This window comes from Microcaecilia unicolor, chromosome 3, assembly GCF_901765095.1.
Source record: "Microcaecilia unicolor chromosome 3, aMicUni1.1, whole genome shotgun sequence".
Classification (NCBI taxonomy): Eukaryota; Metazoa; Chordata; class Amphibia; order Gymnophiona; family Siphonopidae; genus Microcaecilia; species Microcaecilia unicolor.
The window spans coordinates 105,993,883-106,021,700 of NC_044033.1; the positions used below are offsets into that span (position 1 = coordinate 105,993,883).

At 43.5% G+C, this 27,818-nt stretch overlaps 1 protein-coding gene across 1 annotated transcript in view; it reads right to left on the reverse strand.

The window, feature by feature from the left end:
- SLC24A3 (solute carrier family 24 member 3) overlaps positions 1-27,818 on the reverse strand; it is a 646,438-nt gene that overhangs the window by 141,696 nt on the left and 476,924 nt on the right. The window contains exon 8 of the mRNA XM_030194674.1: positions 9,598-9,623. Within this exon, the coding sequence (XP_030050534.1) occupies positions 9,598-9,623 (26 nt within the window). The remainder of the gene's footprint in view (positions 1-9,597; positions 9,624-27,818) is intronic.

The following is a 27,818-nucleotide window of genomic DNA, read 5'->3' on the forward strand; positions in this document are numbered from 1 at the left end:
TCCTCTGTTTCTAGGTCAGGGAGGATTGGCTTGACAAAAAACCCTCCAGGACTCCTAAGTGGAATAGCTCAGGCTTCATCTATATTAATTTGTCAGCAGAGGTTTGCTTCCTTGCAATTTTGACTTGGTTTCATAGAACCAAGATATGACAGTAAGAGTGCTTTAGGAAAGAGTTCAATGAGGCATATTTGCTTTTATTGACTGTAGAAAACAGTGCTGTAGCCAGGACTAATATTTTGGTGAGGCCTGTGGTTAATATGGATGGACACTAGACATTATGGACAGAACAGAATTACAGCACAGGCAAACTAGAAGTGTGCCTAGGGACCAAATATTTAGGAGGGGTCCTCTCAAATATATTCAATGTAGAGGCCAACCACATTTCAGTTTCAGCTTTGGCACCAGTGCATTTTTAGCTTAAACTGCCCCCCCCACACACAACTATTCTCTGCCTGCCCCCTCTCCCAACCTCAAGCACCGCCATAGAATGGATCCCACTGGGCCGGGTTGGCCACCCTGACCATAACCACTCCGCTCTCCCACCACCTGAAGGCCCTCCCCAGGTCTATCTTTAAATACCCTGGTAATCTAGTGACCTTCTCCAGGCAGGAGGATCCCAAATTGGTCCTGCTGGCTCCTCAGTCAAAATGGGCTGCTGAGTGCTGATGGAGGTCCTGGCAGCCATTTTGAACCTGGAACTGGCATGGGACATCCTCAGTCACTCAAAATGGCTGCCGGGACCTCCCATGGCAGTCTTGTAAGGCTGCAATGGGAAGTCTCGGCATCCATTTTGATTGAGGAACAGGCGGGGGTAAAAGAAACTGGCCATCACTTCTGCAAATGATCACTGGTAATGTCTATGTGTAAGTCAGCTCTCCACTTTTGCACCAAGTGGGCATAATCTATATCCAGTGTGGTGTCGAGAAAGTGTCTGTGGTAGAACTGTAATGGTATCAGTAGTTGTGAGCCCAAAGTAAAAGCTTCAGATATCGTCTCCTGAACATCTTCAGTTAGATCAGTCCAATGAGTGAGTGAATATAGTGATGAACTTGCCAATATGTGAAGACATCCATCACCGGAAGAGTAAATTCATGTTGAAGACACGGGAAGGACTTTACCTTGCCCTCTGGGTCCAGCAGTTATAACAAGTAACCTATTACGATCAAACATGCTACCTGTAAAGTGAAGCTGTAAACCACTTAGGTCTAAGCAGTATATAAATACTCAAAAAATGAATGAAAGTCCCCGTTGTTACAAAGTGATAAAAATGGGGTCGTACGAGATGAAAATGTTCACTTCTGGCATATCCACATCCAAATATTCTGGGCATCCTTGAGTATGGGGCGAGCTACATAGATTCTTGTCGATAGCGAGGGCAGGCCATGCAAAACACAACTGAAATGTACTCCTGGAATTTGTTGCATTTACAAAGCATAGTGGGAGAAATAATTTGTTCCTCGATACCAGTCATTGATGTGGCGCATGCCACTTGCCACTCCTAAATATTTCAAATGAAAGAGGCCTATCCCACCATGTTTCAAAGGAGTCTGTAACACCCTCAGTGGTACCCTGGGTCTTTTACCCTGCCACAAAAAAGTGCCTCAAGAATCTGTTCAATTTCAGTTCATCACTGCCTTTCAAGAAGAGGGGTAATATTTGGAAGGCGTAGAGCCATTTGGGTACTAGTATCATGCTGAATAGTCTAATTGGACCCCTAAAGGGATAATGGGTATGTGCCCCAGAGCTGCAATCTTAGGCATGTCTCATTTAACAAGGGTTTAATATTAGATGCATATAGAGTACAGATACCCGCCGGCAGGGTGATGCCCAAACAGCGGATAGCCTTCTGTTCCCATTGTAGCGGGAATGCCTTTCACATGACATTGCACGACCCTTTGGGTATGGACATAGCTCTGGATTTTGATGTTAAGCAAAAAAACCTGCAATGGCCCCGTAACTGGCCACCAATCGAAGAAGGGCAGGCAAGGACCTCTGCGGGTTCATCAAAACCACCAGAATGCCATCTGCGTAAGCCAGGCCCTTGATCTGGTGACCATTTATGTGCATCCCAGAAATTTCCCCATCACTGTTTAAGAAGCTGTGCCTGGGGTCTTTCGTACAAAGAGAGAATTGCTTGGATAATCCAGCCCTGGAACCCAAACCAAGAAAACATTTCAAATAGATAAGGCCAGTGAACTTTGTCAAACGCTTTCTCAACATCAAGACTGACCAGCAAAGCTGGAATCTAATGCGAGTGACCATGAGACATTGCCAGGAGAATTTTATAAACATTGATATTGTGAGAGCGGTTAATATTATTGTTTTCCATTTCTGAACTTTTCATGTGTAAAGTGGTGTGGGATTAGGCAGATCCAGGAGGGAAAGACTTTTGAATATGCCTAGTCCCTTTGTTTGTTAGGCTTCGGGATGAGAGTTATCAAAGCATTACTTGAGTGGGGGAAAAACGTCCACATCTGTACCACTGAAGAAAAGTAAGAAAGGAGTGGCCCTAACACTTGTAACGAGAGCATTTTATAAAGCTTTCCAGAAAATCCACCTGGTCCTGGTGCAAGAGAAGGTCTTAAGGGCATGAATGACCTGTTAAAGTTCTTTAGCTTGCAATGGGTGGTTTAGGAACTCCAAGGCCTCTGGGGTTATAGAGGGGAGATTGGCCGTTCTAAGAAAAATCCCCTATTGATTGCATGGGTATCGGGGAATCCCCAGTATAAAGAGAAGTAAAATGATCTAAAATGATCTGCGTAATGCGCTCATTATTATTATTTGTGATTCCTCCCATTGGGTCTTGTAAAGCAGATATTGTCCTAGGACCACCCCATGTCTTTACCATATGAGCCAGGTGTTTCTTGGATTTGTTCCCGTGTTGATAAAAACACAATTTATGATAAATGGATGATCGGGATGTTTGTTCATGTATAAAGGTGTTCAGTGTCGTTAAGGTGCAGTGATAGCAATCTTGGGCTTCCTGGGTGGGAGCCTTACCAAGAGTCCTTTTGTCTCTGGCTAATTTGCTTCAAGCTCTAATATATTGGCTGCCCATGTGACATTATGTGCGCTAGTAAAAGCAATTATTTCTCAGCATCGCTTTGGCGATGACCCAGAACAAACAGAGTTGATCTAGGTGTTGGCCGTTAGTATTAAAAACCAACTCCCATTTGACTTGTAAGAATTTAAGAAAAAATGAATTGTGAAAAAGATAACTAGGGAAACGCCAAGTTCTATGGGGTTGATAATGGATGGGGGCCTCCAAATGCAACCACACCATGGAGTGGTCAAACACGCCCCTGGGGCCCACTACTGCCACCACCATGCTAGGAAATAAAGAACATTGTAGGAATACATAGTCCAGGTGAGAAAGCATGCCATGGGCCTTGAAAACATGGTGCAAATGAATGTGCCTAAATTCGGTGCATATCCCCCTTATTCTAAAACAATGCATGTAAATGCTAGGAATACCCCCGTTCCGTCATGACCCTCCCATTTCTGTACTTGTTTTTATTTTTTACTCACACGTAAACTCCAATTAAATCTAGCTTGTTATTCAATTAAATGCCCAAATTTGCATGTGCACTTTTTGGCCACGCTTATAGAATTAGGGAGATAGCTCATAGCTGAGAACCAGGGTGGCTAGGATTCAAATCACTCTTCAGCCCCTTGTGACACTGAGAGAATCACCTTCCACTGCCAAGTCATCTAGGGCAGGGAAATAACTGCACTAGCTCTATTATAGCTCACCTGGAGCCTGGATTTAGAAAAGGCAAGTAATTAACATGAGAACTCTTAATCTGCATAGGAACATTAAAGGTTAGAGGCAAAACTTGACTCAATTATTCTTAGCCACTCAGTGTATGTTGAAAATAATTTGGCTCCCCATCCTGTCTTTTCATAGAGCTAAAAAAAAAAAAAAAAAGAATTTTAAAACGTTGTTTAGATTCAGTATTTTTTTTTAACTGTGTGTGTGGTTTTTTTTTTTAAAATTGTATAAGTGAAACACCTCAACTCAGGGTCTACTAGTGCTTGATCTACTCTGCTGTATTCTTGGTTCTAACCGTTCTTCACTAAAACGTAGAGAATAAATATTGCCAATAATCTAGGTGGTCCTATGGCACTCTGGGAAAGCAAGAGAGAAGGGCTGCTTTCTGTTTAAAATAAATCCTGGATCATACTCAGTTTAAAGCAAGATGATAGGATGCAGCGGCAGTTTCACTGTTGCCAACATTTCGACAGCAACCTAGAAACCGAAAGGTTGATGCAAAACAGTTATGACAAGCTTAATATAATTAACGACTGGGATAAAGTTGCGCAACATATCTACGCTATCTTGCCAAGCTGATAAATCCTTGCAAATGAATACTGTAGCTGCAGTAGGTCAGATGTGGGCACTGTTCACATTCTTACTTTTGAGGGTGTCAGTTACAGAAAATTAAGAGACCCAGCAAATCGCAAAAAAGGTTAGAAGGAAAGTTTGACATGCACAGGTGAGACTGCAGTCTATCAGCATCGCACTGGACAGAAGCTACCCCACACTGAGGGACCTAAGCAGATCTCTACCACAGCATGAACATTTTCACCATTACTCATGAAAAAAATAATGTGTATTTTAATAGTTTGTAGCCGGTTTCAACATTTCCTGGATTGGGCTGGAGAGAGGTGGGGAGAGGGTGCTGAAGATGTACAGGGTGAGGCAAAAAAAAAAGTAACCTCCTGTTTTCTCAGCAACCACTTGGGATTTCAATGTGAAATTTTACAGCTTTATTTGATGTTACTATCTATATTTATGTGCTGAGTGAGATGAGATTATCTTTAAACATGGTGAAGTTACAGCTTTTTTAGTATTACCACCCAGCAATTTTTGTGCATTCAAAAATGTTTGCACTGTGAAACTACCATTATATGAAAAAAACCCCAACCAAAACAGAAAATGGGGTACCAGCTTACTGTTAATGGTGTCACAGTGATGTAGACTTTTGTCTGGGGAGACATTCTGGAAGTCTATCACAAACTCCAACCGCCAAACTCAAGGATGCACTGCAGATGATCAGGGACCGATTGACAAGGCTGTTAAGAACTTCCCAAAGCAACTGAAGGCCTGTGTTAAAGCTGGGGGTGGACAATTTGAGCATTCACAGCGACTGCAAAATTCTGACTCATTGTTAACTGTACCGTTTGAATGATGTTATTTTACTGTATTTTAGCTCAAACATTTTTAACACACAAAAATCGCGTGGTAGTAAAGCTAAAATGTCAATAGCATCAACACAGCTTAAGATAATAATGGCGCTCATTTTCAAAGCACATAGACTTATAAAGTTCCATAGTAACATGTAAATTTGTAATTATATGTGATTTAAAATGGAGCCTCTAAATCAGGCTCATTCAACCTACAGCCTGTGGGTCAGAATCTGGCTCACCAAGTGCTTTTTTCTGGTCCTTGGAAGCTTGGCAATTCTTATGATGCTTATAGCAAGTTCTTGCTTCCCCACTACAACTCAGCTCTCTGTGAGCTTGAGCCACTTGGGGACAGAAGTTCAGGTTGGTCTTGTGGTTTCAAGTCTCACGAGACCAACCTGAACTTCCAGCACTGCATAGCCCAAGCTTGGCAGGGTCGGGGAAGCATGAATCCCACTGTTTCTTCTGCAGCTGAAGCCAGGTTAAGACTGGAGAAGGAGGGGTATGAGAGAGAGAGAGAGAGAGAGAGAGAGAGAGAGAGAGAGACAGGGTGAAGTCTGGGAAGGGGACAATGCACTGTTGTGTTGTTTGTTGTGCCACTATTTGATGAAACATGTGGCAAAATATGACAGTACGCGTTTTGGATCGCTAAATGTTACAACATATAAAATGTGGCCCCTGATAGAAAAAGGTTGGACAAGTCTGCTCTAAATGTTGCATGTAAGATTTCTCGTTTCTCGGGGTTGTGTAGAACACTATAAACCTGCTATCTTCACGCTATACTTTACTTTTATCATAATATATTTCTATTCACTCTTTTGATCATATTGGAATGTAAACCGCTTTGATAGCCTGGCCCTAGGCGGTCAATCAAATAAATGCAACCTTGAATTCATTGAAATTCAAAGTGTTTGCTGAGAAAATGGCAAAAAACTCTAGGGTGTTACTTTTTTGTTGTTGTTGTTTCATCCTGTATATGATAGTTATGGGTATTTGCAAATGAAGCTCTTGGCTTTGTATGCCAATAGAAGCCCATTCTGACTGAACTACAAGACCAAAGCAGAAGAAGAGACTACAAATTCACTCCCCCCACCCCTGCTCCATTGCAGCTGGATTGTGAATTTGGATGTTGTGCATTTGGTGTGACTTCAGACTTAGTCTCAGGGGTGGACTGACCATTTGGGCAACCGGACAGTGCCCGAGGGCCCAGAGGCTCTTCCCGGTTGCCTGCCACTGCACACTAGAGTCTCCAAGGGGCCCTGGTGGTCTAACGGCTGCTGCCATTATTCTCCCTATATGCACCACTGTCTTTACAAAATGGTTGCCAAGACTACCATGGGAAGTCTCAGCAGCCATTTTGTAAACATGGTGCTGTGCTGAGCAGAGTAGAGGCAACAGGTGGGCAGGAAATTGGGGATTTATTTCCTGCCCCCGAAGAAGCCACAGCCAGTAAACCACCGTGGCCCTTCAAGGTGGAGGGGGAACAGTGGCAACACGGTGGGAGGGAGGCACCACGGTGGGGGCACTGGTGGTGGTGGCAGCAGCATTGCGGGGGGTGGGGGGGGGTGGCAGTGGCAGCAGCAATATGGCGGGGGTGGGGGTGGGGGGGCGACAGCAGCAGCATGGCAGGGGGCCCAGAGTTGTCTCTGTGCCCGGGGGCCCACAGTACTCTCAGTGTGCCCCTGCTTAGTCTTATCACTTCTAGAAAGTGTCTCCTGTGCAACGTTTCTTAGTCTGCTGCTTATTCATTAATGCCCCAGATTAATTTCTATTATGATAGATGCTAGTCATTTTCTGTCCGATATCGAGTGTTTTTTAACTGGCCAGAATGGCTGCTGATATTCGGCAGATAACCAACTATCCCCCGCTGAATATCCCTGGTTAGCAGTTAGCTGGTTATATTGTGCGATACAACTGGCTATCCATCGATTTTTAAACAAGGTTAACGGCTATATTTGGCTGCTTGAAAACCTGGTTTATCTTTGGCCGGTTTGAAGATAACCGGCTAAGTCTGAACATTGACTTAGCCAGTTATCTTTAAACTGGCCAAAACTAAACCGGACATTCAATGCTGGTCACCAGAAACATCCCAGCATTGAATATCTGGGCTTAGTACTGATTGCGGGAGTTAGCTGGTCTAACCGCTGTGGTCTGAATGCTGGCCCCTTTATGTTTATGTTAATGTTTATTATTGTGCTTAATATACTGCCATTTCTAACAGATCGCAGCGGTTTACAAAAATCAATAAATTAAAATTTGAGAAAGGAACTCCAAAACGGGCAGGAAAGACTCATTCAAACAAGAGCAACAACACACATATAAAATAAAAAATATATATGTTAAAAAATTAGGTATAATATATAATTCTGCCTGTGCACATGCGAGACTGGTGTATTTGAAATTTGCTTTTTGAAATATGCTTTACAAGAGTTAATAAGGACCTGTAAAATTAAAAATAATTGTTTTAAAGTAGCTATGATAAGTTGGCTCCACTGTGTTTGCTCCAGGTGATTACATTTTCTGTGGTATCTTTAATCTTCTGTTTATTGCTCACTCATCTCCCACCCTTTATATTTGGGTATACACAGGATCATAGCTTCCAGCCTGTGGGGTTTTTGTTTTTGTTTTCAAAGAAAGAAAATTTCCAGTCTATGAATCCCTCTGATATTAAAATTATGCTGACAAAATACTGAGGCAAGTGATCTGAACAAAGAGTTTGATTCCCACAGTAGGTAACATTAATATTTCCATGTATTCCTGGCCAGGAATAGTATTGAATGTACTGTGAGTTCACAAGGCAATTGTAAGCCTCGAATTAAATAGAAAATACTGGTGAATTAACTATCTAGATAAAAAAATTGCACTATGAGCCTGATAGGTACTATCTAATGGTGGTGAACAGGTTATGATGTAGTAGTTCAATTTAAAGAATCAAATTGCACCAGAGGATGGGTACTCAAAAAGTTACTGGGGCAATGCATTTTGTAGGTGATTCTCTGGAAACAGAACGGACATGGCACTACATTATTACAGGTAATCCCCATTTCCCCCAGTCTCATCCAGAAATCTCAGTAATTTTTTAAAAATAATTTTAGACTTCACAGTGACCTTCTTCAGTAGTTTCCTCAACCCACAGCTACTAACTTTGAAAGAATGGTTTCATTGAAGAGGTGTTTTGGTGGTTTCCACTTTATAATGACAGCAGGTGAAGTGTAATTTATATACTCCTGTGTCTGGGATGGAGGCTAAAACGGTTTCCACTTTATAATGGCGGACCTCCCAGTACGCCAAACTTAGGATATTCAAACATACTGAATTTCTTATAGCTTTCCCCCAGTCTGTATCTTTGAATAACTTTATCCAGGAGTTCTTTTAGCAGATCTGTATTCAGCATGTTTAGACCTTTGCTTCAAATTCGTTTCATAGAATAGAAACAACTTGAAGAATTAGGGGCCTTGTTAAGGCAATTTTGGAAATGGAGCTAATTTGTTTGTGTGTGTGTGTGTGTTAAACCCCCCCACCAAAGATTATAATTACAACAACCAAGCAAGCATAGTTGCACAGAAATATACATTGGTACTGGCACAAGAAGATATAAGACTCAAAATCAAGAAACAAATGATCTATTCTATAGCAATTATGTATCCAATCCACCACAAGAGGGGGATCAAGAAGTGAAATGTGAGGGAAAATGAAAAACAAAGTCTTACGATCCTTCCAAAATAAGCAGAACATCTAACAAAATCAATCTACCTCAACCAGCGATTAAGCACTGGCACTATTTAAGGAGCAATAAAACTTTTTTTGCTCTTAACAAAATCAGTTTGTAGAACTGGTTCAAAAAATATATTTTTATTTTTTAATTTTTGTTACATTTGTACCCCGCGCTTTCCCACTCATGGCAGGCTCAATGCGGCTTACATATTATATACAGGTACTTATTTGTACCTGGGGCAATGGAGGGTTAAGTGACTTGCCCAGAGTCATAAGGAGCTGCCTGTGCACTTAAAATACTGATATTTCAGAATACATTTATGTAAATATACAGGGAAAAAGCTAGCTAATTTGGGTTTGCTATGACAAAGGGTATGACGACAAATGTAATCAAATGTAATTCTTCATTGCTTTTGAATGGTTCTATAATTGTTGAACGTGCAGAATTTTTTGTGTAGATCAGTAAAGTCAAAGTCCTCTTGTAATGCATTTGCAAAATGTAATTTTTAAGACAGCAGAATGTGAAAGACTTTCATAAGGTACTGTATATTGAGGCCACAGTGGATCTGTACTACAGAAAATCTCTTCCCCTACCTCATCTCTGACTAATCCACTAATCTACTATATGCAATTTCCTGTAGATAGAAGCATTAGGATAAAACAATACTTAAGAGAACTAAACATATTCTTACTTACCAAGAAACCTTTTCATCATAGATAAACTGTGGAGACAAAAAATGCTTTATGTGATGAAATACAGCATGAATTAGACTTTTCATCTTTTCAGAATTATCATTTGCAGAGCACCTGTGAGAAATTACTGGCAAAGAACAGCCTTGGCTTGTGGAAGAACTAGATCTGATATCGTGAATTATGGGGAAAAGTTAGTGTTGGTGAGGGTGCAACCATTGAGGGGTCAATTCTAGAAATGTCGCCTAAAGTTAGGTGTCAAACTTTTGGGCACTTACCCCCAGATTCTATATATGGCACCTAAATTCCGTGTGAAAATACATGCTTATCTTAATTGGAGGAACAAGGTAATTAGCATTTTTTCATAGCACTTAACAAGCAATAACGAGCACTAATTGGCAATAACTACAATTTATGCATGGAAATCACTAAGTATATTCTATAAAGAAATGCGCCTAAGTGTGTAATTCAAAATAAACATGCGTAGCTTAAAAGGGGCGTGTTTATGCAAGTTTCATGGGCGTTCCCAAATTTGCGAGCATAATTACAGAATACGGGTCACCGCATCTAAATCTACATGCATGGATTTACACCAGGTTTTACTGGCGTAAATGAATGCGTATAGATTTAGGCGCTATGTTATTGACTAAGCGTAATCTATATACTGCGCCTAAATTTTATAGAATACACTTAGTTCCGTGCGGATTTTTTAGGCACCATATATAGAATTTCCTCCAAAGTGCACATTGTATAATGGTAATTAAATATGTGATTGTTGGTATAGAATACTACTATAATATGACCACTTACACCATGTCTATGGAAAGAGTAAATGCGGGCCTTTGCATGCATAACTGATAGCATTCTATAAACTGCACACTAGAATAGTCAGAATGCTCATGACCTACCCATACCCCTCACATATGAATGCCCCCTTTGGGCATTATTCTATAAAGGTTATGCTCCAAAATTTACGCTCCTAAAATGTATGCTCCTAAATTATGAGCATACTATGTAGATAGATTATGCTCGTAATTTATGAGCATAAATTATGCTCATAAATTAGGAGCATAAATTTTAAGAGCTTAAATTTAAGAGCATAATTTTTAAAGATTAAGGCCCTTTGCAGTTATGTGCTAGACAGTTTACACACGCGCTTTATGAACGGTGCCCAGAAAAAAGGGATCCCTTACATAGTTTCAAAATACCTTGCAATTGTTTAAACATTTAGTATGACCTTTGGCAATACATTAGTCCAGTCTTTAGTTGAAAACGCTTTGCGCCAAATGCCTTATTTCATCACAAAAAATTAATTGCAACTTCATCTTCTTTGCTAAACACCATTTTGCTTAAACAGGCCTTAATGGTCACTTCCTGAATGACATCTGTTTGAAAACAGGGACCATCCAGTTTTTAAAGTATCTTGCACTAACACCTGTCAACAATAGTAATAATTTTTTTTTTTTAAATAATGGTATATTTGTTGTTGGGTTATTTGGAAAAATGTTGGACACCGTGCAGAATAGGATCATAATTCCCTTATGCATGTAACTGTAAATTAATGGCAATTCGTGCTAGTTACGGCCAGTCGTACATAGCACCAATTAAGTACTTAAGGGGCCCTTTTACTAAGCTATGGTAAAAAAAGAACCTTAACTAGCGGTGGGGGGGGGGGGGGGGGGGGGGGGGTCATTTTTGCTGCACACAGTAGCAAAAAGGCTGCAAAAAATATGGCCATGTGGTAAGATTGCCCTTACCATGTGGCAATGCGGAGGGAGGGGGAGCACTTACCACCACCCATTGAAGTGGTGGTAAGGGCTCCCATGCTAACCCGGTGGTAACTCCCGCGCTAGAAAATCATGTTTCATTTTCTGTAGCGTAGGAAATGGCACGTGCTGGGGCTGGAACTAGTGCTGGCGCCCGCAATGGGACAGTGCTAGCTCCAAATTGGCGTGTGGTAAGCCTGTGTTGGGCTTTACTGCTGCTTAGTAAAAGGGCTCCTAAGTTACCGGCGTAAATGGTACTATTCTAGAACTACAACTACAACTGTGCACACACCATTTATAAAATTAGAGGGTGAGGGCCTGTCATCACCAGAATTCTTTCATGGTAACATTTTCTCTTTGCATAACCTCTATAAACAAACACAGGGGTTACATAACATCCTATATAATAAAAAGCACCTCCAACGTTCTGAAGCTGAGAAAGTGAAGCCTTGACGCATTCGTGCTTCTGCTGTATCCATCTACTGAACTGACTTAACGTACTTCTGTGTACGTCACACACAGCACTGACCAACCGCACGCTACCAGCACGAGGCCCCGCCCCTGCCGCACTCGCCGCCGCGCCACGCAGGCAGCAGCGAGGTAGAAGGTGGTAAGCGGGTTTCAGCAACTTCACTGCTTTGTACAGCAGGAATACTGGGAATTGTGGGCTGTGCAATAGCGGGTCGCTGGCGCCCCTGTGCACTTCTTTATGACCTCACTGGCGCTACCTACAAGGGAGCGGGATGCTTTCGGCAACCGCAGGTAAGGAATGAGGTCCCGATGGCAGCCTGTCAGTGCTACGGTCTTTGCAGGGAGTAGAGGCCGGGGTACCTACCATATGACCCGCGCGTGGAAATAGGGCCTTTGCAGTGCAATGCTTGCACGCTTTTATGCTGCTATTAGCATGTGATGTCAGACTTCTCTTACAGTATAAAAGTCATGGGTGTAGTGGCCAGCCCTTGTAATTGCAGTGGTGTACCAAGGGGGGGGGGGGGGCGGTGGGGGCGGTCGGCCCCTGGTGCACGCCGCTGGGGGGGTGCTGCGTGCCGGTCAGCTTCCTTCGTTTCCATGCTCCCTCTGCCCCGGAACAGGAAGTAACCTGTTCCGGGGCAGAGGGAGCATGTAAACGAAGCAAGCTGACCGGCGCGCGGCACCCCCCCCAGCGGCGTACACCCGGGGGGGGGTTTCTTTCGCCGGGGTGGGGGGTGTGCTGCACCCGGGGGGCGGGGCGCATCGGCGATCCGCCCCGGGTGTCAGCCCCCCTAGGAACGCTACTGTGTAATTGCATGAGTGCTGTGCATCTCAAAAGCTGTGAGGTGATCTTGTGTGTACGGGGATCCGAGGCTGCTCCAGTCGCACACACTCTCATTCTCACACACACACTCTCTCTCTCACAGACACACTCGCACCCAGTCTCACTCTCTCTCTGTCACACACACACACTCGCACATTCACTCTCTCTGTCACACACAGTCTCTCAAACATACACACTCCAAGGAAAACCTTGCTAGCGCCCGTTTCATTTGTGTCAGAAACAGGCCTTTTTTAGTAGTAAGAACATAAAAACATAAGAACATACTGGGTCAGACATCTAGCCTAGTATCTTGTTTTCCAAACAGTGGCCAAGCCAGGTCACAAGTACCTGGCAGAAACCCAAATTGTGGCAACACTCCATACTACAAATCCCAGGGCAAGCAGTTGCTTCCCTTGTGTGTCTCAATAGCAGACTATGGACTTTTCCTCTGGGAATTTGTCCAAACCTTTTTAAAACCCAGATAAGCTAACCGCTGTTACAACCTCCTCCTGCAAAGAGTTCCAGAGCTTAACTATTTGTTGAGTGAAAAAATATTTCCTCCTATTTGTTTTAAAAGTATTTCCATGTAACTTCCTCAAGTGTCCCCCTAGTCTTTCTACTTTTGGAACGAATACAAAAATTGATTTACTTCTACTTGCTCTACACCACTCAGGATTATGTAGATCTCAATCATATCTCCCTTCATCTGTCTCTTTTCCAAGCTGAAGAACCCTAACCTCTTTAGCCTTTCAGCATAATAATAATAGCAGTACATTACCTCCTTTAAAACATTTTTAGTCCTCTTAAAATTTCATTTCTGTGTTGCAGTGGGTCTATGGAGACGTTCACCATGGTCTGTTGTTGCACAACGTACGGTATCTTCTCCTGAATGTTTTCTGCCATCACTACTACCATATTAAGCCTTAACTCGCGAGTTAAGGACGGGCATCATTTTCTCCTGGGCAATGTACGGCCAGTATATGTCCTTCTTTTCCCTTTCTACCATACTTCCATTAGAATAGATTTTATATGATAGGGTCACCACATGTGATAAAGTAAGACTTTAGGAGAGTAATCTATTCCCCCCCCCCCCCAAAGATGCACATTTTCCAATCCTGTAAGGGGGCAATTCTATAAGTGGGGACCTCCATTTAGACATCCCGATAATGCACAAGAGGAACATTCTATCACAACACCTGGGCACCCAGGTGTCCTTACAGAATACTAGTTTCCAAAAAGATCCCAACACTTAAATCCTAACACAAATGAGTTATCCAATGTCACAACTTATAACTTATTTTTTTTTTCATGAAAAACTTTTTTGGGACCAGTTCGTGGTGGCAGTTTATCCAGAATGACTCGTTTGGAAAAAAAAACCCAATAGCACACCATGCCTCATCAACGGTCCAGTTTTTTCAGTTCTTTCAACTGATAAATATAACACTTACATGTCCACATATCTCCAATCCATATAAAAACCTTATACAGTGATACCTCGGTTTTCGTTGATAATCCATCCGAAAACAATCAGTGAAATCCGAAACCGACGAAAACCGAGGCAATTATTTCTATATGAATAAAAACACTGGAAAGCAATGGAACTGTTTGGCTAGACGCGCGGGGTGATGCTCACACAATGAGAAACAATGTCACACTGAGCAGGAGAACATGTTTTCGCAAAATTAGAAGCGAGGTCAAGTGGGCACACCGACGAAATCCGAGGCAACCGATGAAATCCGAGACAAATCTTTCATGAAAAAAATCGACGAAGACCGAAACCGACGATAACCAAAGTCAACGAAAACCAAGGTATTACTGTACATAGTTCAACTTATCTTATTTATTAATGCCCAGAAAAGCCACAGCCAGGTTTGTATTCAACAGAATACAGAACATTATCACAATACGGGTGCATCTACCATTTGGGTGCCTGCAGACATACCAGCCATAGGCCTGGCATAACTGCGGAGCACCCAAAGTAGCAAGGACACAAGAAACTTATTCTGTAAGATCTGCATGTATGTAGGAGTTCTGTCCATGCCCTGCCCCTGATCCACCAACATGTATGCCTCCTTGCAATGACAAATTATCCCTGGGATTCTACATATGGTGCCTTAATTTCCATGCAGAAATTGAAGCGTATTCTATAACATAATTGGTTAACTGGCTAATCAGTGCTGTCAATTGGATGTTAATTGTCAGCACTAATTGGCATTAATGCATGTGCACAACTCGCTAAGCGTATCCTGTAACATAGTGCACCTAAATTCTAAGTCACATAGATGAAAAGGGGGCATGACCATGGGCGTTTCTATAATCTTATGCACATTATAGAATTTAAGTGTTGGGATTTACACCAAGTAAAACATGAATAAATGGCTGCAACTACATTTGGTCACGTGGAGAGGTGCTTGGCATATTCTATATACCATGCAGAAATTTAAGCCTATTCTATAAAATTTAGGTGTACTTTGAGAATATTTTTTTTCGCATGGAATATTTAGGTGCCATACATAGAATCTAGCCCTACACTTGCATTGCACACTTTCAGAATAGTGTATGGGTCATTTACACATCTACATGATCATTTACTTAGATTTCTGTGTGCAAGGGGTGTGTAAAAATGTGGATACATTGTAACAGAATTGCACGTCACCTGTCTATGTTTTAGCCTCCATCCCAGATACAGGAGTATATCAATAAAATAACCACAAGATGGACCTTTGACTCCATGTTTCATTTTATTGCCAGTAGTAAAGATGCTATGTTGTGAGCAGGGCTGTGGAGTTGGAAAAAATGTACCGACTCAAGAAACGTATCTATCCATATTTTTTGTCCTTGCTCTAAAGTACTGGTAAATATAAAATATGTTATATTTATCACTATTTTAGATCCAGGACAAAAAATTTAGGGGTCCTTTTACCAAGCTGCAGGGCCGCCAAGAGATTGGGCCGGGCCCGGGGCAAGGCTGCCCTCGGGGGCCCGCCTCCGCTGCCACCCCCCTCCGAAGTCGGTGCCGCCGCTCCCCCCTCCACCTGGCCCCCTCCGTCCGCCACCGGGCTGGGCCCGCTGAATTGAAATCACAGCGCCTCTCACCTCTGTGTGAAAGCACTGCAGGCAGCAGCAGATCGCCTCCCTTCGGGCCTCCTTCCCTCCCTATGTCCTGCCCTCGCAGAAGTTACGTCAGATGAGGGCAGGACACAGGGAGGGAAGGAGGCCCAAAGGGAGGCGATCTGCTGCTGCCTGCAGTGCTTTCACACGGAGGTGAGAAGCGCTGTGATTTCAATGCAGGGGGCCCGGCCCGGTGGCAGACGGTCGACAACGGTCGGCGCCGAGATCAGGAACAGGAAGGATGCATGCAGGGCAGTGCTCCGGGCAGGAAAGAGGGGGCTCTTTCCTGCCCCGAAGAGGTCACTAGACCACCAGGGCAGTAGTAAGGCGAGGAGGGTGACGGGGAGGGGGAGTGATGGGGTGTGTGACAGGGGGAAGGGTAAAATGTGACAGGGGTTGGAGCGAGGGCGTGAAAGGGGGCTGGGCAGGGTGTGAAAGGGGGTGTGGCGGTGTGTGGTGCGGGCGTGGCATGTGTCCTCCTTTTTGGGGGACAAAATATGGTAACCCTACCTGTGCTAGTTTAGGTGCGTGAAATTGGTGTGTGTTGCCATTTTTTTTACTGCAATGGGTAAAAAGGCCTTCTTTAAAATGGAGCAGTAAATGGCCATGTGCTCATACTAAAAGTAGAACGTGGCTATTTACTGCCTGAGCCCTTACTGCCACGTATTTATTTGGCGGTGAAGGCTCATGCGCTACTCGTGCATTAATCAGGCATAATGCATCAATGTGGCCACACTGCTGATTACCACCAGGAATGCTCCCTGCGGTAGAAAATAGAAATGTATTTTCTACTGCGGTAAACTGTGTGCACCAACTTCGGAACTACGGTCGATTTAGCACGTGCTACCCACACAGTAGCCCTACCACGGCTTAGTAAAAGGGCCCCTTAAAGAGCAATGGAATGGGGACAGAACTGGTGGATGGCTACCTTTTGTTATCATAAGCATTAACCTCTGTGAGGCACTGTAATTGATGATGTCACTTTGCTTATAAATGGAGGCAGTATATGAGAATGTCAAGCACAGGAAGAACATTTGACATATTAGCTTTTCTTATATATTTATTTAGATTTTGCTCACACCTTTTTCAGTAGTAGCTCAAGGTGAGTTACATTCGGGTACTCTGGATATTTCTCTGTCTCAGGAGGGCTCACAATCTAAGTTTGTACCTGAGGCAATGGAGGGTTAAGTGACTTGTCCAAGATCACAAGGAGTGGCAGTGAGATTTTAACCGGCCACCTCTGGCTTGCAAGACCAGTGCTCTAACCACTAGGCCACTCCGCCAAACAACTAGAAAGATTAGACTTGAAGTCAAGGGATCGATATGTAAAAGGACTTAATTGAGTACCAGCACCTGCTACCCAGATAAGTCCCACAGAGACAGATATTCAACAGCATGATCTGGATACCTTTCTGACTGCCACAGCACTGTACACGTAGGGCTGGATTCAGTAAATGGTGACGAAAATTAGGTGATAAAAAAAACAGAAGAAACCAGTCTTTGCAAAAAACAAATGACAACAAAACAGTGAAGATGACTCAAAAATTTGAGAGGACGACGCTTCAAATGTAAATACAGTAAAAACAAATTTATTGGTCGTTAAACAAACATATAATTAAACACAGAAAAGGTTAAAAATTGCAATAAGAAGGTGGGTGAGTGAGACTCGACACAGCTGTGTTTCGGCCTGTCAGGCCTGCCTCAGGAGTCTATCAAAAAACAACATATATAACATTAAAAAATGTAGAAACCAAAATGGAAATGACGAAAATTAGGTGCCAGGAAAAAGTTAACACTCGGCGCTATTCTATATAGGGCGCTCCAGGATACGTGCTCTTTACAGAATCATATGTAGTGCTGATTCCCACACCCATTTATTGAACCATCGAACTAAAAAGGAACCCTGGCATGCAACTTGGGTGCATATTCTTATAACACCATGCCCCAATTACTGGAACATCCCTGGCACACCCATAACCCTCCCATGGCTACAACCCCTTTCGGGTTGCATGCTATGGGATTTGGGCACCCAGTGTTATAGAACACATGTAGACAGATGAGCACAACTTCCAATTGGTACCAATTAATGGCATTAATTGATTGTTAGCACCAATTATTGCTTGTTAATGGAAATGGGACTTGATATACCACCTTTCTGAGGTTTTTTGCAACTACATTCAAAGCGGTTTACATATATTCAGGTACTTATTTTGTACCAGGGGCAATGGATGGTTAAGTGGACTTGCTCAGAGTCACAAGGAGCTGCAGTGGGAATCAAACTCAGTTCCCCAGCATCAAAGTCCACTGCACTAACCACTAGGCTACTCTTCCATTATGTTTTTTTTTTTTGTTACATTTGTACCCCGCACTTTCCCACTCATGGCAGGCTCAATGCGGTTTACATGTTCTATGCACATCACAGGATCGCACACAAATCTGAGGCATAGTGCTGGGGCAGTCCAGGGGCTGAGCTGGGGCACAGTTCAGAATCATTCTGGCAACAGCAATTTTCAGTATACAACCCAGATAACAGAAAAACTGTCCTAAGTGTATCCAGATAACCTGTCTGGATGGCAACCCAATATTGCTGCTACTTGGACAGTGCCAGGTTCTCGCAGTTGTATCTGGATATTCAGTGCCAGTCGCTACCTAGATACCATGCCTGAATTTCCACATATTTTTGGCTGTAGCATCCAGTGTTTAAAAAAATTCTGACTGGGCTCAACATGAAAGGGTTAAAAATGTATAACTGATTCATAACCAAAAGGCATAGTGGCCCATGTTTGTGTAATGAGATGTATTAAGGATGTTAGAGACCAGTGCCGTAGCGAGGGCGGCTGACACCCGGGGCGGTTCGCCGCTGCGCACCCCCCCTGAGTGCAGCACGGCACCCCCCCCCGGAGCGCATTCTTACCACTAGAGTAGGAAAAGGGGAGGGCCAGTCCACCCCAAGTGCACGTCGCTGGGAGCTGCGTCGGCTCCGCTGGTTCCCTGCTCTCTCTGCCCCGGAATAGAAAGTAACCTGTTCAGGGGCAGAGAGAGCAGGGAACCAGCGGAGCTGACATCCCCCCCAGTGGCGTGCACCTGGAGCAGACTGCCCCACCGCCCCCTTCCTACGCTACTGTTAGAGACACTTCTAGACATTTTCACAATGGCACGATAGCCTAAAGAGAATCAAATATATAGCAATGTGAACCTTACGAACATCACCTTAAAAAAGACAGCATCATTCGGATAATGTAGATGTCAAACTTAGTGTTACCACCTAGGCAAGTAAATAACTTAGACAGGTTCAGCTGGGAAAGGATAAACAAAATGCAAAATGGAGAAGAAACTGAAAATTAATCCAAAGCAGCAAGTGGAAGGCAAACTCAACAAAGGCTACGGACTGTAGACCGGCTTCTCCTTCTCTCTTCTCTTCTACCCCATTCTTCCAAGAAGAAGGATGAGGCCTGATATTTAAAAGCACTAATCTGGGTAGCAGCCCGTACATTCTGGATAAGTGACACTGGTAGCAATTTTCAGTGGCACTATCCAGATAGTGCTAGGCCAGATTGTGGGTAGTCTTAGGAATTATCTGGATAGTGGCGATATTCATTATGATATCCAGATAACTTAGTAGCAATACAAAGTGGGAAATACCAGACAAATGAGCAAATAGTCCAAATGTAGCAACTGTAATGTAGAAACTTATAAAAAGGACTTAAAACAAGTCGTGTTTCGGCACAACTGCCTTCTTCAGGAGTCCATAAACTACACCTCTTTATAATGATGTATAGAAATGAAGAGCTATATCAAATAACAAATGAAGAGCTGTATCTGATAACAAAATCTGTGTTGCAGTGGACCAATAACTGTGACTCATTAAATTCACCAAGGCTTCCTAATGCTGCTCAGATGGCCAGTGATACCTGGTATGTATGGGCACTGTGCTCTAAAGCATCCACCACATTCAAGGTCAGGTTTTGCATAGACAAGAAGAGTTTGCTCCAAAGAGAGATAATAGAGCTCCCTCATCTATAGGAATCAGAAGCAGGACCTCCTTTACATTGTGCTGTTGCAGTGATACCAAATGACAGGGGTCCACGTAGAGTACTCTTGGAAGATGCTTTTAAAAATCACTCTGCAGCCAGCAGTATGCTCACTAATGGTAGCAAGTTCCTCCTTAGTAAGGTCGTCTCCCCATTTGCTACCAAGCAGGACCACAAATGTTATCCAGATAATGGGCTGAATATTGACACTGATTATGCACCTGGAGGGTGGTACATAGTACATAAGTATTGCCATACTGGGAAAGACCAAAGGTCCATCGAGCCCAGCATCCTGTTTCTAACAGTGGCCAATCCAGGTCACAGATACCTGGCAAGATCCCAAAAATGTGCAAAACATTTTATACTGCTTATCCCAGAAATAGTGGATTTTCCCCAAGTTCATTTAGTAATGGTCTATGGACTTTTCCTTTAGGAAGCCATCCAAACCTTTTTTAAACTCCGCTAAGCTAACCGCAGTTACTACATTCTCTGGCAACAAATTCCAGAGTTTAATTACACGTTGAGTGAAGAAAAATTTTCTCCGATTCATTTTAAATTTACTACATTGAAGCTTCATTGCATGCCCCCTAGCCCTAGTATTTTTGGAAAGTGTGAACAGACGCCTCACATCTACCCGTTCAACTCCACTCATTATTTTATAGACCTCTATCATATCTCCCCTCAACCGCATTTTCTTCAAGCTGAAGAGCTGTAGCTGCTTTTGCATTTCCTCATAGGGAAGTCGTCCCATCCCCTTTATCATTTTCATCGCCTTTCTCTGCACCTTTTCTAACACTATCCAGCTTATTTTCGAAAGTGATAGCCGGCCATCTTCCGACACAAATCGGGAGATGGCCGGCCATCTCCTAAAACCGGCCAAATCGGTATAATCGAAAGCCGATTTTTTGACACACTTGCCGGCATTCCGTCGCGGAGGCGGGTAAACTTCAAGGGGGTGTGTCGGCAGGGTAGTGAAGGCGGGATGTGGGCGTGCTTACGAGATGGCCGGCTTCAGCTGATAATGGAAAAAAGAAAACCGGCGATGACGAGCATTTGGCCGGTTTTACTTGGTCTATTTATTTTCATGACCAAGTCTCAAAAAGATGCCCAAACTGACCAGATGACCACCGGAAGGAATCGGGGATGACCTCCCCATACTCGTCCAGTGGTCCAACCCCCTCCCACCAAAAAAAAAACAACTTTAAAACATTTCCTTCCTAGGAGGGGAGCCAGTCGGCCAGCTCGTAAAAAAAAAAGGATCTTGCTGATCAGTTATGTTATGACTTACTTGTTCTGGAGTGCTGTATTTTGTGGTACTGTTTTGAGAAATGTTCAAGAAAGAATTCATAAAAATGAAAAAAGTCCCTGCTGTGCATTTTCCCTTGATGGCCATCTTTCTCTCCAAAAGTGCACTTCTCTTAATGGCCAGCTTTCTCCTCAAACAGGGAAGTCAAAGCAGTTTTTGCTCACAGTTTTTTTTTTTAGTAGTAACGGTGGGATTTGAATCAGCCACCTCTGCATTACAAGAGCCATCACATAACCACTTGGCCACAGCTCCACTTACTTGGGTGTCCCTCCCTTTTGATTATACCCCTCCAGGTCTCTCTCAGCCACTCACAGACAGCTTAACACACTGTGATTGGCAGAGAGAGACCTGAAGGGGTGTAATCAAAAGGGAGGGACAACCAAGCAAGTGGAGCTGTGGCCAAGTGGTTACATCATGGCTCTTGTAATGCAGAGGTGGCTGGTTCAAATCCCACTGTTACTAGAAAAAAAGCAGAGTGCAAAAACTTTTGATTTCCCTGTTCAGGGAGAAAGACGGGCATTAAGAGAAGTGCACTTTCGGAGAGAAAGACGGCTATTAAAGGGAAGTGCACGTCAGGGACGGCCATCAAGGGAAAATGCACAGCAGGGACTTTTTTCATTTGTATGAAGTCTTTCTTGAACATTTCTCAAAACAGTATCACAAAATACAGCACTCCTGAACAAGTAAGTCATAACATAACTGATCAGCAAGATCTAAACATCCAGAAGTACCAGTGCACTACGAATGCTGGCCCCTCCCACGGCCAAATGCCTTGGATTTGGCCGGGTTTGAGATGGCCGGTTCCAGTTTCCATTATCGCTGAAAAACAAAGTCGGCCATCTCAAACCCAGCAATCTGTGGCATTTGGCCGGCCCCAACCGTATTATCGAAACAAAAGTTGGCCGGCCATCTTTTTCGATAATACGGTTCCGGCCAGCTGTTGCCGTGCCGCCAAAATAGATCGCCGGTGATCGATTTCACGGGTGCCGTTTGATTATGCCCCTCCACATCTTTTTTGAGATGCGGCGACTGGAATTGAACACAATATTTGAGGTGCTTACTGTCATTTATAGAGTACTAGTGTAAGAAGGTATTACTGTGTCTAACATGTAGGTGCTCACACTTATGCCAGCCACGGAGCTGGAGTAAGTGGGAGCACCTAAGTGCAGCAGGTGCCTGTGTAACTTTCAGCATTTTGTTTGTAAGTTATGCAAATAAGTTTGAGCTCTGCCTATGTCCTGTCCATGCTCCACCTCTGTGTACAACCCCCTTGCAAATATGTGCTATGTAAGTTCAGCAGATACTTGCAGAATAGCATTTAGGTGCCATGCAAGAACTTATGTGTATATGTGCACACAAATGTGTATAAATTTTAGTATTCTAAAACTTTATATATCTAAATGTGAGCATCTAGGCTACAGAATTGCCCACTATCTGGATAACACCAGCAATTGCTGCTCCAGAGCTCCTTGTTGTGATCTTGGGTATCACAGTCCTATTGTGACTGCTCTTGGTCCTGGCCTGGTGCATTTCTGTCCTGGAGAGGCGACTTTCTGCATCCATGCACGCTGTTCCCTTGGGGAGACTGCCACAGTTCTCTAAACTGGAACTGACATCAAAACAACGGGGGAGGGGTGTGTCTGAGCATCATCGGTGCCAAGTGCTTTTAAGGAAACTCAGCCTCATTTCCAGTGCCTTTGCAACAACTCAGCTTCTAGCCAGCCTTGTCCCTGGTTCCTGCTCCGCCTTGCTCCTTGTACTTGCTTGCCTTGTTCCTGGTTCCTGTTAAAGTCAAGACTTGTTCCTGGTTCCTATTAAAGCCGAGACTTGTCCCTGGTTCTTGCCAGAACTGAGCCTTGTTCCTGGTTCCTGCCAGAGCTGAATCTTGTTCCTGGTTCCTGTTAAAGCTGAGCCTTGTCCCTGGTTCCTGCCAGAGATGAACCTTGTTCCTAGTTCCTGTTAAAGCCAAGCCTTGTCCTTGGTTCTTGCCAGAACAGAGGCTTGTTCCTGGTTCCTGTTAAAGCTGAGCCTTGTCCCTGGTTCCTGCTAGAGCTGAACCTGAACCTTGTTCGTGATTCCTGTTAAAGCCGAGCCTTGTCCCTGGTTCTTGGCAGAGCCAAGCCTTGTTCCTGGCTCCTGTTATAGACAAACCTGTTCCTGGTTCCTGCAAGAGTCGAGCCTTGTTTCTGGGTCCTGCCTGAGCCTGGTTCCTGGTCCCTGCAGTAGTCTTCCTGAGTTCCTACCTGGCCTAGCCCCAGAGTTCCAGCCATACTAGCTTCTTGCTTTTCAGGTCTTGGTGGTGACCTGTTTACCATAGTCAGTCCTGCGACAGTGGCCCAAGGGCTAACTACCCTGTACAGAACATTGGACAAGCCACTTAACTTCCATTGCCTCAAGAACAATCTAAGGGGTCCTTTTACTAAGGTGAACTAAATGATACGAAGCCTATTATACTCCTATGCGCATGTTATCATTTAGCAAGCATTAATTGCTAGCATGCACTAAATCTGTTAGCATACCTTAGTAAAATGACCCCTTTGATTTTAAGTCCTCCAGGCACAGGACAATATCTACTGTACCTGAATGTAACTCAATTTGAACTACTACTGAAAAAGTCATGAGCTAAATCCAAAATCCCTTTCCTTATCTATCCAGATATTCAGTGCCTTTCACTATCCAGATAGTGGTGCTGAATATATGGATTTATTTTAATTGCCATAGCTGGATTAAAAAAAAAAAAATGTTTAACCACGGTGGCTGAATATTGACCCAATATATTTTAGTTGTTCCTTTTGACTAAGATCGAAGTGTGCAGACTGACCAAAGTATTATGGCTGTTGTGGTACTCTATTTGTCTTGTATATCCTATATAATAATTTGCACCTTCAATGTTCCATCGCTGTCTGGCTGCCTGGGTTCGTAACATCTCATGACGTCAGCCAGCCTCCAGCGTTCCATTCCCCCTCACTGCCTCGCCTTCGCGTCAAAACGTAATGACGTCAGAGGACGGAACAGTGAGAGGGAAGGGAAAGCTGGAGGCGAGCTGATGTCAGGATGTTTCCAATGGAAGGGAAGCCAGCCAGGCTAGCCAGAAAATGATGAGGTACAAAGGAAGAGAGAATCACGGCCATCAAGGGGAGGGCAGAGCAGAGCAGAATCGATGGACATGAATGGAATGGGATGGGATGGGAGGAGAGGACAGGAGAGAAGAGATTCACGGGACACAGATAAGAGGGCAGGGAAGAGGAGAATCACTGGACATGGAGGGGAGGGAAGGGAAGAATCGCTGGACATGGAGGGGAGGGCAGGGAAGAGACAAAAAATCACTTACAAGAGAGCCTTTCTAGGGCCCGTTTCATTGTTGAGGAAATAGGTTGGGTTCCACTAGTGTTCAAATAATGGTCAACAAATAAGTTGAATCTGATAGCTTTTTACTATATCTGTGTCAACAACTACAGTGTTATTCCCTTATCAAGTCAGTGAAGAAAGGGTGCAAACTGAGAAATCGCGCCATGAGCATGATTAATACCCTGCCTCCCAAGGTTTGAGGATTAAACATCCTGCTTGAAAGAAAAGCATAACCAATAATCTCGCAAGTTAAACCTATGTCATCTATAAACCCATTATGTATCATCCAGGCAGATTTGCAACCTAAACCACATTCAGACAAGGTTAACTGACGTTTGCCAAATGATTTCAGCTGTGACTGCATGATAAGAATATTTGCCAGGCACCATTTCCTTTATCTCACAGACAGATTGAAAAAAAAGGAGAAGACAGTCTTTTATTTTCATGCAGCTGTTAGATTGACTGCATAATGAGCCTGAGCTAATATAAACTGTGATTATGTAAATTACACTAAATTTCAATCATCTGAACTGGTTAAGGTGGCACGGTGACAGCATAATGTGCTGTCATGGGAGAGAGACAGGTTTAGAGAGCCGAAGCAGAGACTATTACTATTCTCTTTTACTGGGCATAAGACTTAGAGGTGGGGAAGTGTCAGTCTTACCCTTCGTATCATTTGCTGCTAAGTATTTTAGGGCACAGTGCTGAAGGAAGACTAAAGAAGGTGTTGCTTCTCATGCCACTTCTTCAGCTTCAACATTATTCAGGGAGACAGGGGAGGCACAATGCTTAGTACTGCTGAGGTCAATGAAGGGAAAAAGAAAAATGGAACACTGCGCATTTTATTTCATACTAGCCGTTAAGCCCGTTAAAACGGGCGAGATTTCCAGCTACCCTCCTCGCCGCCACTCCCTCCCCCCTCCGTGCCGGGCCCCCTGCACTGACCTGACAGCGCCTCTCACCTCCGTGTGAAAGCGCTGCAGACAGCAGCAGATCGCTCTCGGAGGTGAGAGGCGCTGTCAGGTCAGTGCAGGGGGCCCAATACGGAGGAGGGCAGGAGCGGTGGCGGGGATGGGGGAAGGGTGGAGGTTGGTGCGCGCAATGTTCGTTTCCAGGCGGCAGCGTCCGTCAGTGACTCCTACTCCGTTTCCCTCTCTGTTCCGCCCTCTGACGTCATCACGTCTTGACGCGAGGGCAGGACAAAGAGGGAAGTCTCTACTGTGCATTTGCAGGTGAGTCGGTCACTTGCCGCTTGTGTTTGATAAGAACTTTACCTCCCTAGCAGAAGGATGGAACAAATGTGTAGTATACCAGTGCAGTTTTGTCGGAATTTAGAAAGAAGTATGAAATCTGCCTAGAAATCTATTTTGATGAAGTGAGATGACCTTCTGTCTCCAGGTCTTAAAGAGAAGATGGCCAATCAGTCACTCTACAACTTCTGCATGAAAAATAGACTTGTTCAGGCCTAACGTTTTCATTTTGTTTAGGTTCTGGTGTTGCTTATGGGATTTTGTTTTTCTTTCAATCAGTTTTCTTTATGAGAGCAGAGGAAGCCTCTCAAAGTTACTGTGCTGGGGGATCTGGTGACTTAAAATTAAAACAGATTATATCAGTAAACCCATACATTCTCTTCTATCCCAAGCTTTATTAAAAAAGCAAGAGAGTCTAATATTCTGTTTCCTAAGTTTAAATTTAGTTGATGTAGTTCAAGAACATTATAACGGGTATTAAATTGGTTAAAGGGTCTTAAATTCTTTTACCTCAGTTTAAATCTAGTTGTTCCAGCACTAGAATATTTATTTATTTACTGCATTTGTATCCCACATTTTCCCACCTCTTTGCAGGCTCAATGTGGCTTACAATACATCATGAGTGATGGAAATATATTAGAAAATAGACATTTAGTGTTACAGAAAGATCTTGGGCAACAAGATAATGATAAAACATAATATTTGAATAAACAAGCAGATATTGTTAGATAGTTCTGAATATATGTGGGGGGGGGGGGGGGGGGGTTGTGTATATTTACATTGGTTGGTCTTTGTAGTATGCCTTGTTAAAGGTAGATGTTACATTGTTTAGAGAGTCTTATATTTTGCCTTAGATTAATCTTCTTTCCCATCCACCCTAGGCACATCTCTTAATTTATGGTCAATTATCCCACTTACGTAGAAGGACAAAAGGGAAATTTGTCACCACAGTTTATTTTCAGCAGCAAGTGATTCATTCTAAACATCGAAGCTCAGTCAGAGGCAAACAAAATAAAAGCATAAAATATACAAAATTATCTCTGAAGGTCATTTATATATGTTTGGTCATTCTTACTCCCTTAGCAACTTTAAATAACTAAACAACTCACCACTACTAACATGCAGACAGCAGTGCAGTAGTGAGATGGGTGCTATCCATTCTTTTGCACTGAGTTCCACATATATAATTACCTCCCTGTGGGTGACAGGTCATATGTGAGCATTCGTGAAAAGAGATCCTGATTCTTAGAGAACCAGTCTAATCCCCAGACATTGGCAGAATGAGTCTTTTTTAGAGGAGATCTACAGGGATATAGTACGGAAGTCTCACCTCTATGTTGCCTTGGAGGAGACAGGTAATCTGAAAGGAGAGCATCACCTTGGTGAGGCGTGAAGTGGTCCTGTAACCAGGACCTGCCCCCCAGGGGAAGCAATATTCTCTCTTACCAAAGATGTGCCACCAGGGGCTTCTACTCAGGAGGGAAGGGTTAAGATGGCTGTTTTAGTTTGAGATTTGATCATTAGGTATGTAGGTAGTTGGATGGCTGCTGAACAAGAGAATCACTTTATCACTTACCTGCCTGGTGTGCAGGTGGCAGACCTCATACATCACCTAGATATGATTTTAGACAGTGCTGGGAAACATTGATCTCTCTTGGTATATTTGAGTTTCAGTGGCATAGGAAACTTTGGGAGGGATACTCTGGAAGCTAAATTTAGGCTTCTAGGTAGAAAATTGAAATTCAGAACCTCCAGGGTAGCATTTTCACATGGAGGACCCAAGGGGCAGTCAAATCGCCAAAGTCTCAATATGTGGATGAGATGATCATGCAAGGAAGAAGGATTTAATTTGTTAGCAACTGGGTAACATTTTAGGAAAGGGAAGTCTACTCCAAAATGATGGTCCCTTCCTTATCCGTGGTAGACCCAGGCTGCTGGTGCTACCATTTAAAACAGACAGAGCAGCTTTTAGAAACTGGGGGAAAGCTTACAGTCACTCAGAAATGCATGATTTGGAGTGAGGTATCTTTGAAGGATACTATTGAAACATAGAAATTAGAACATCCTGATATACAGGTTGCAGCAAAGGTAAAAGCAAGCTAGCTGCTTTTAAGGGAAGAG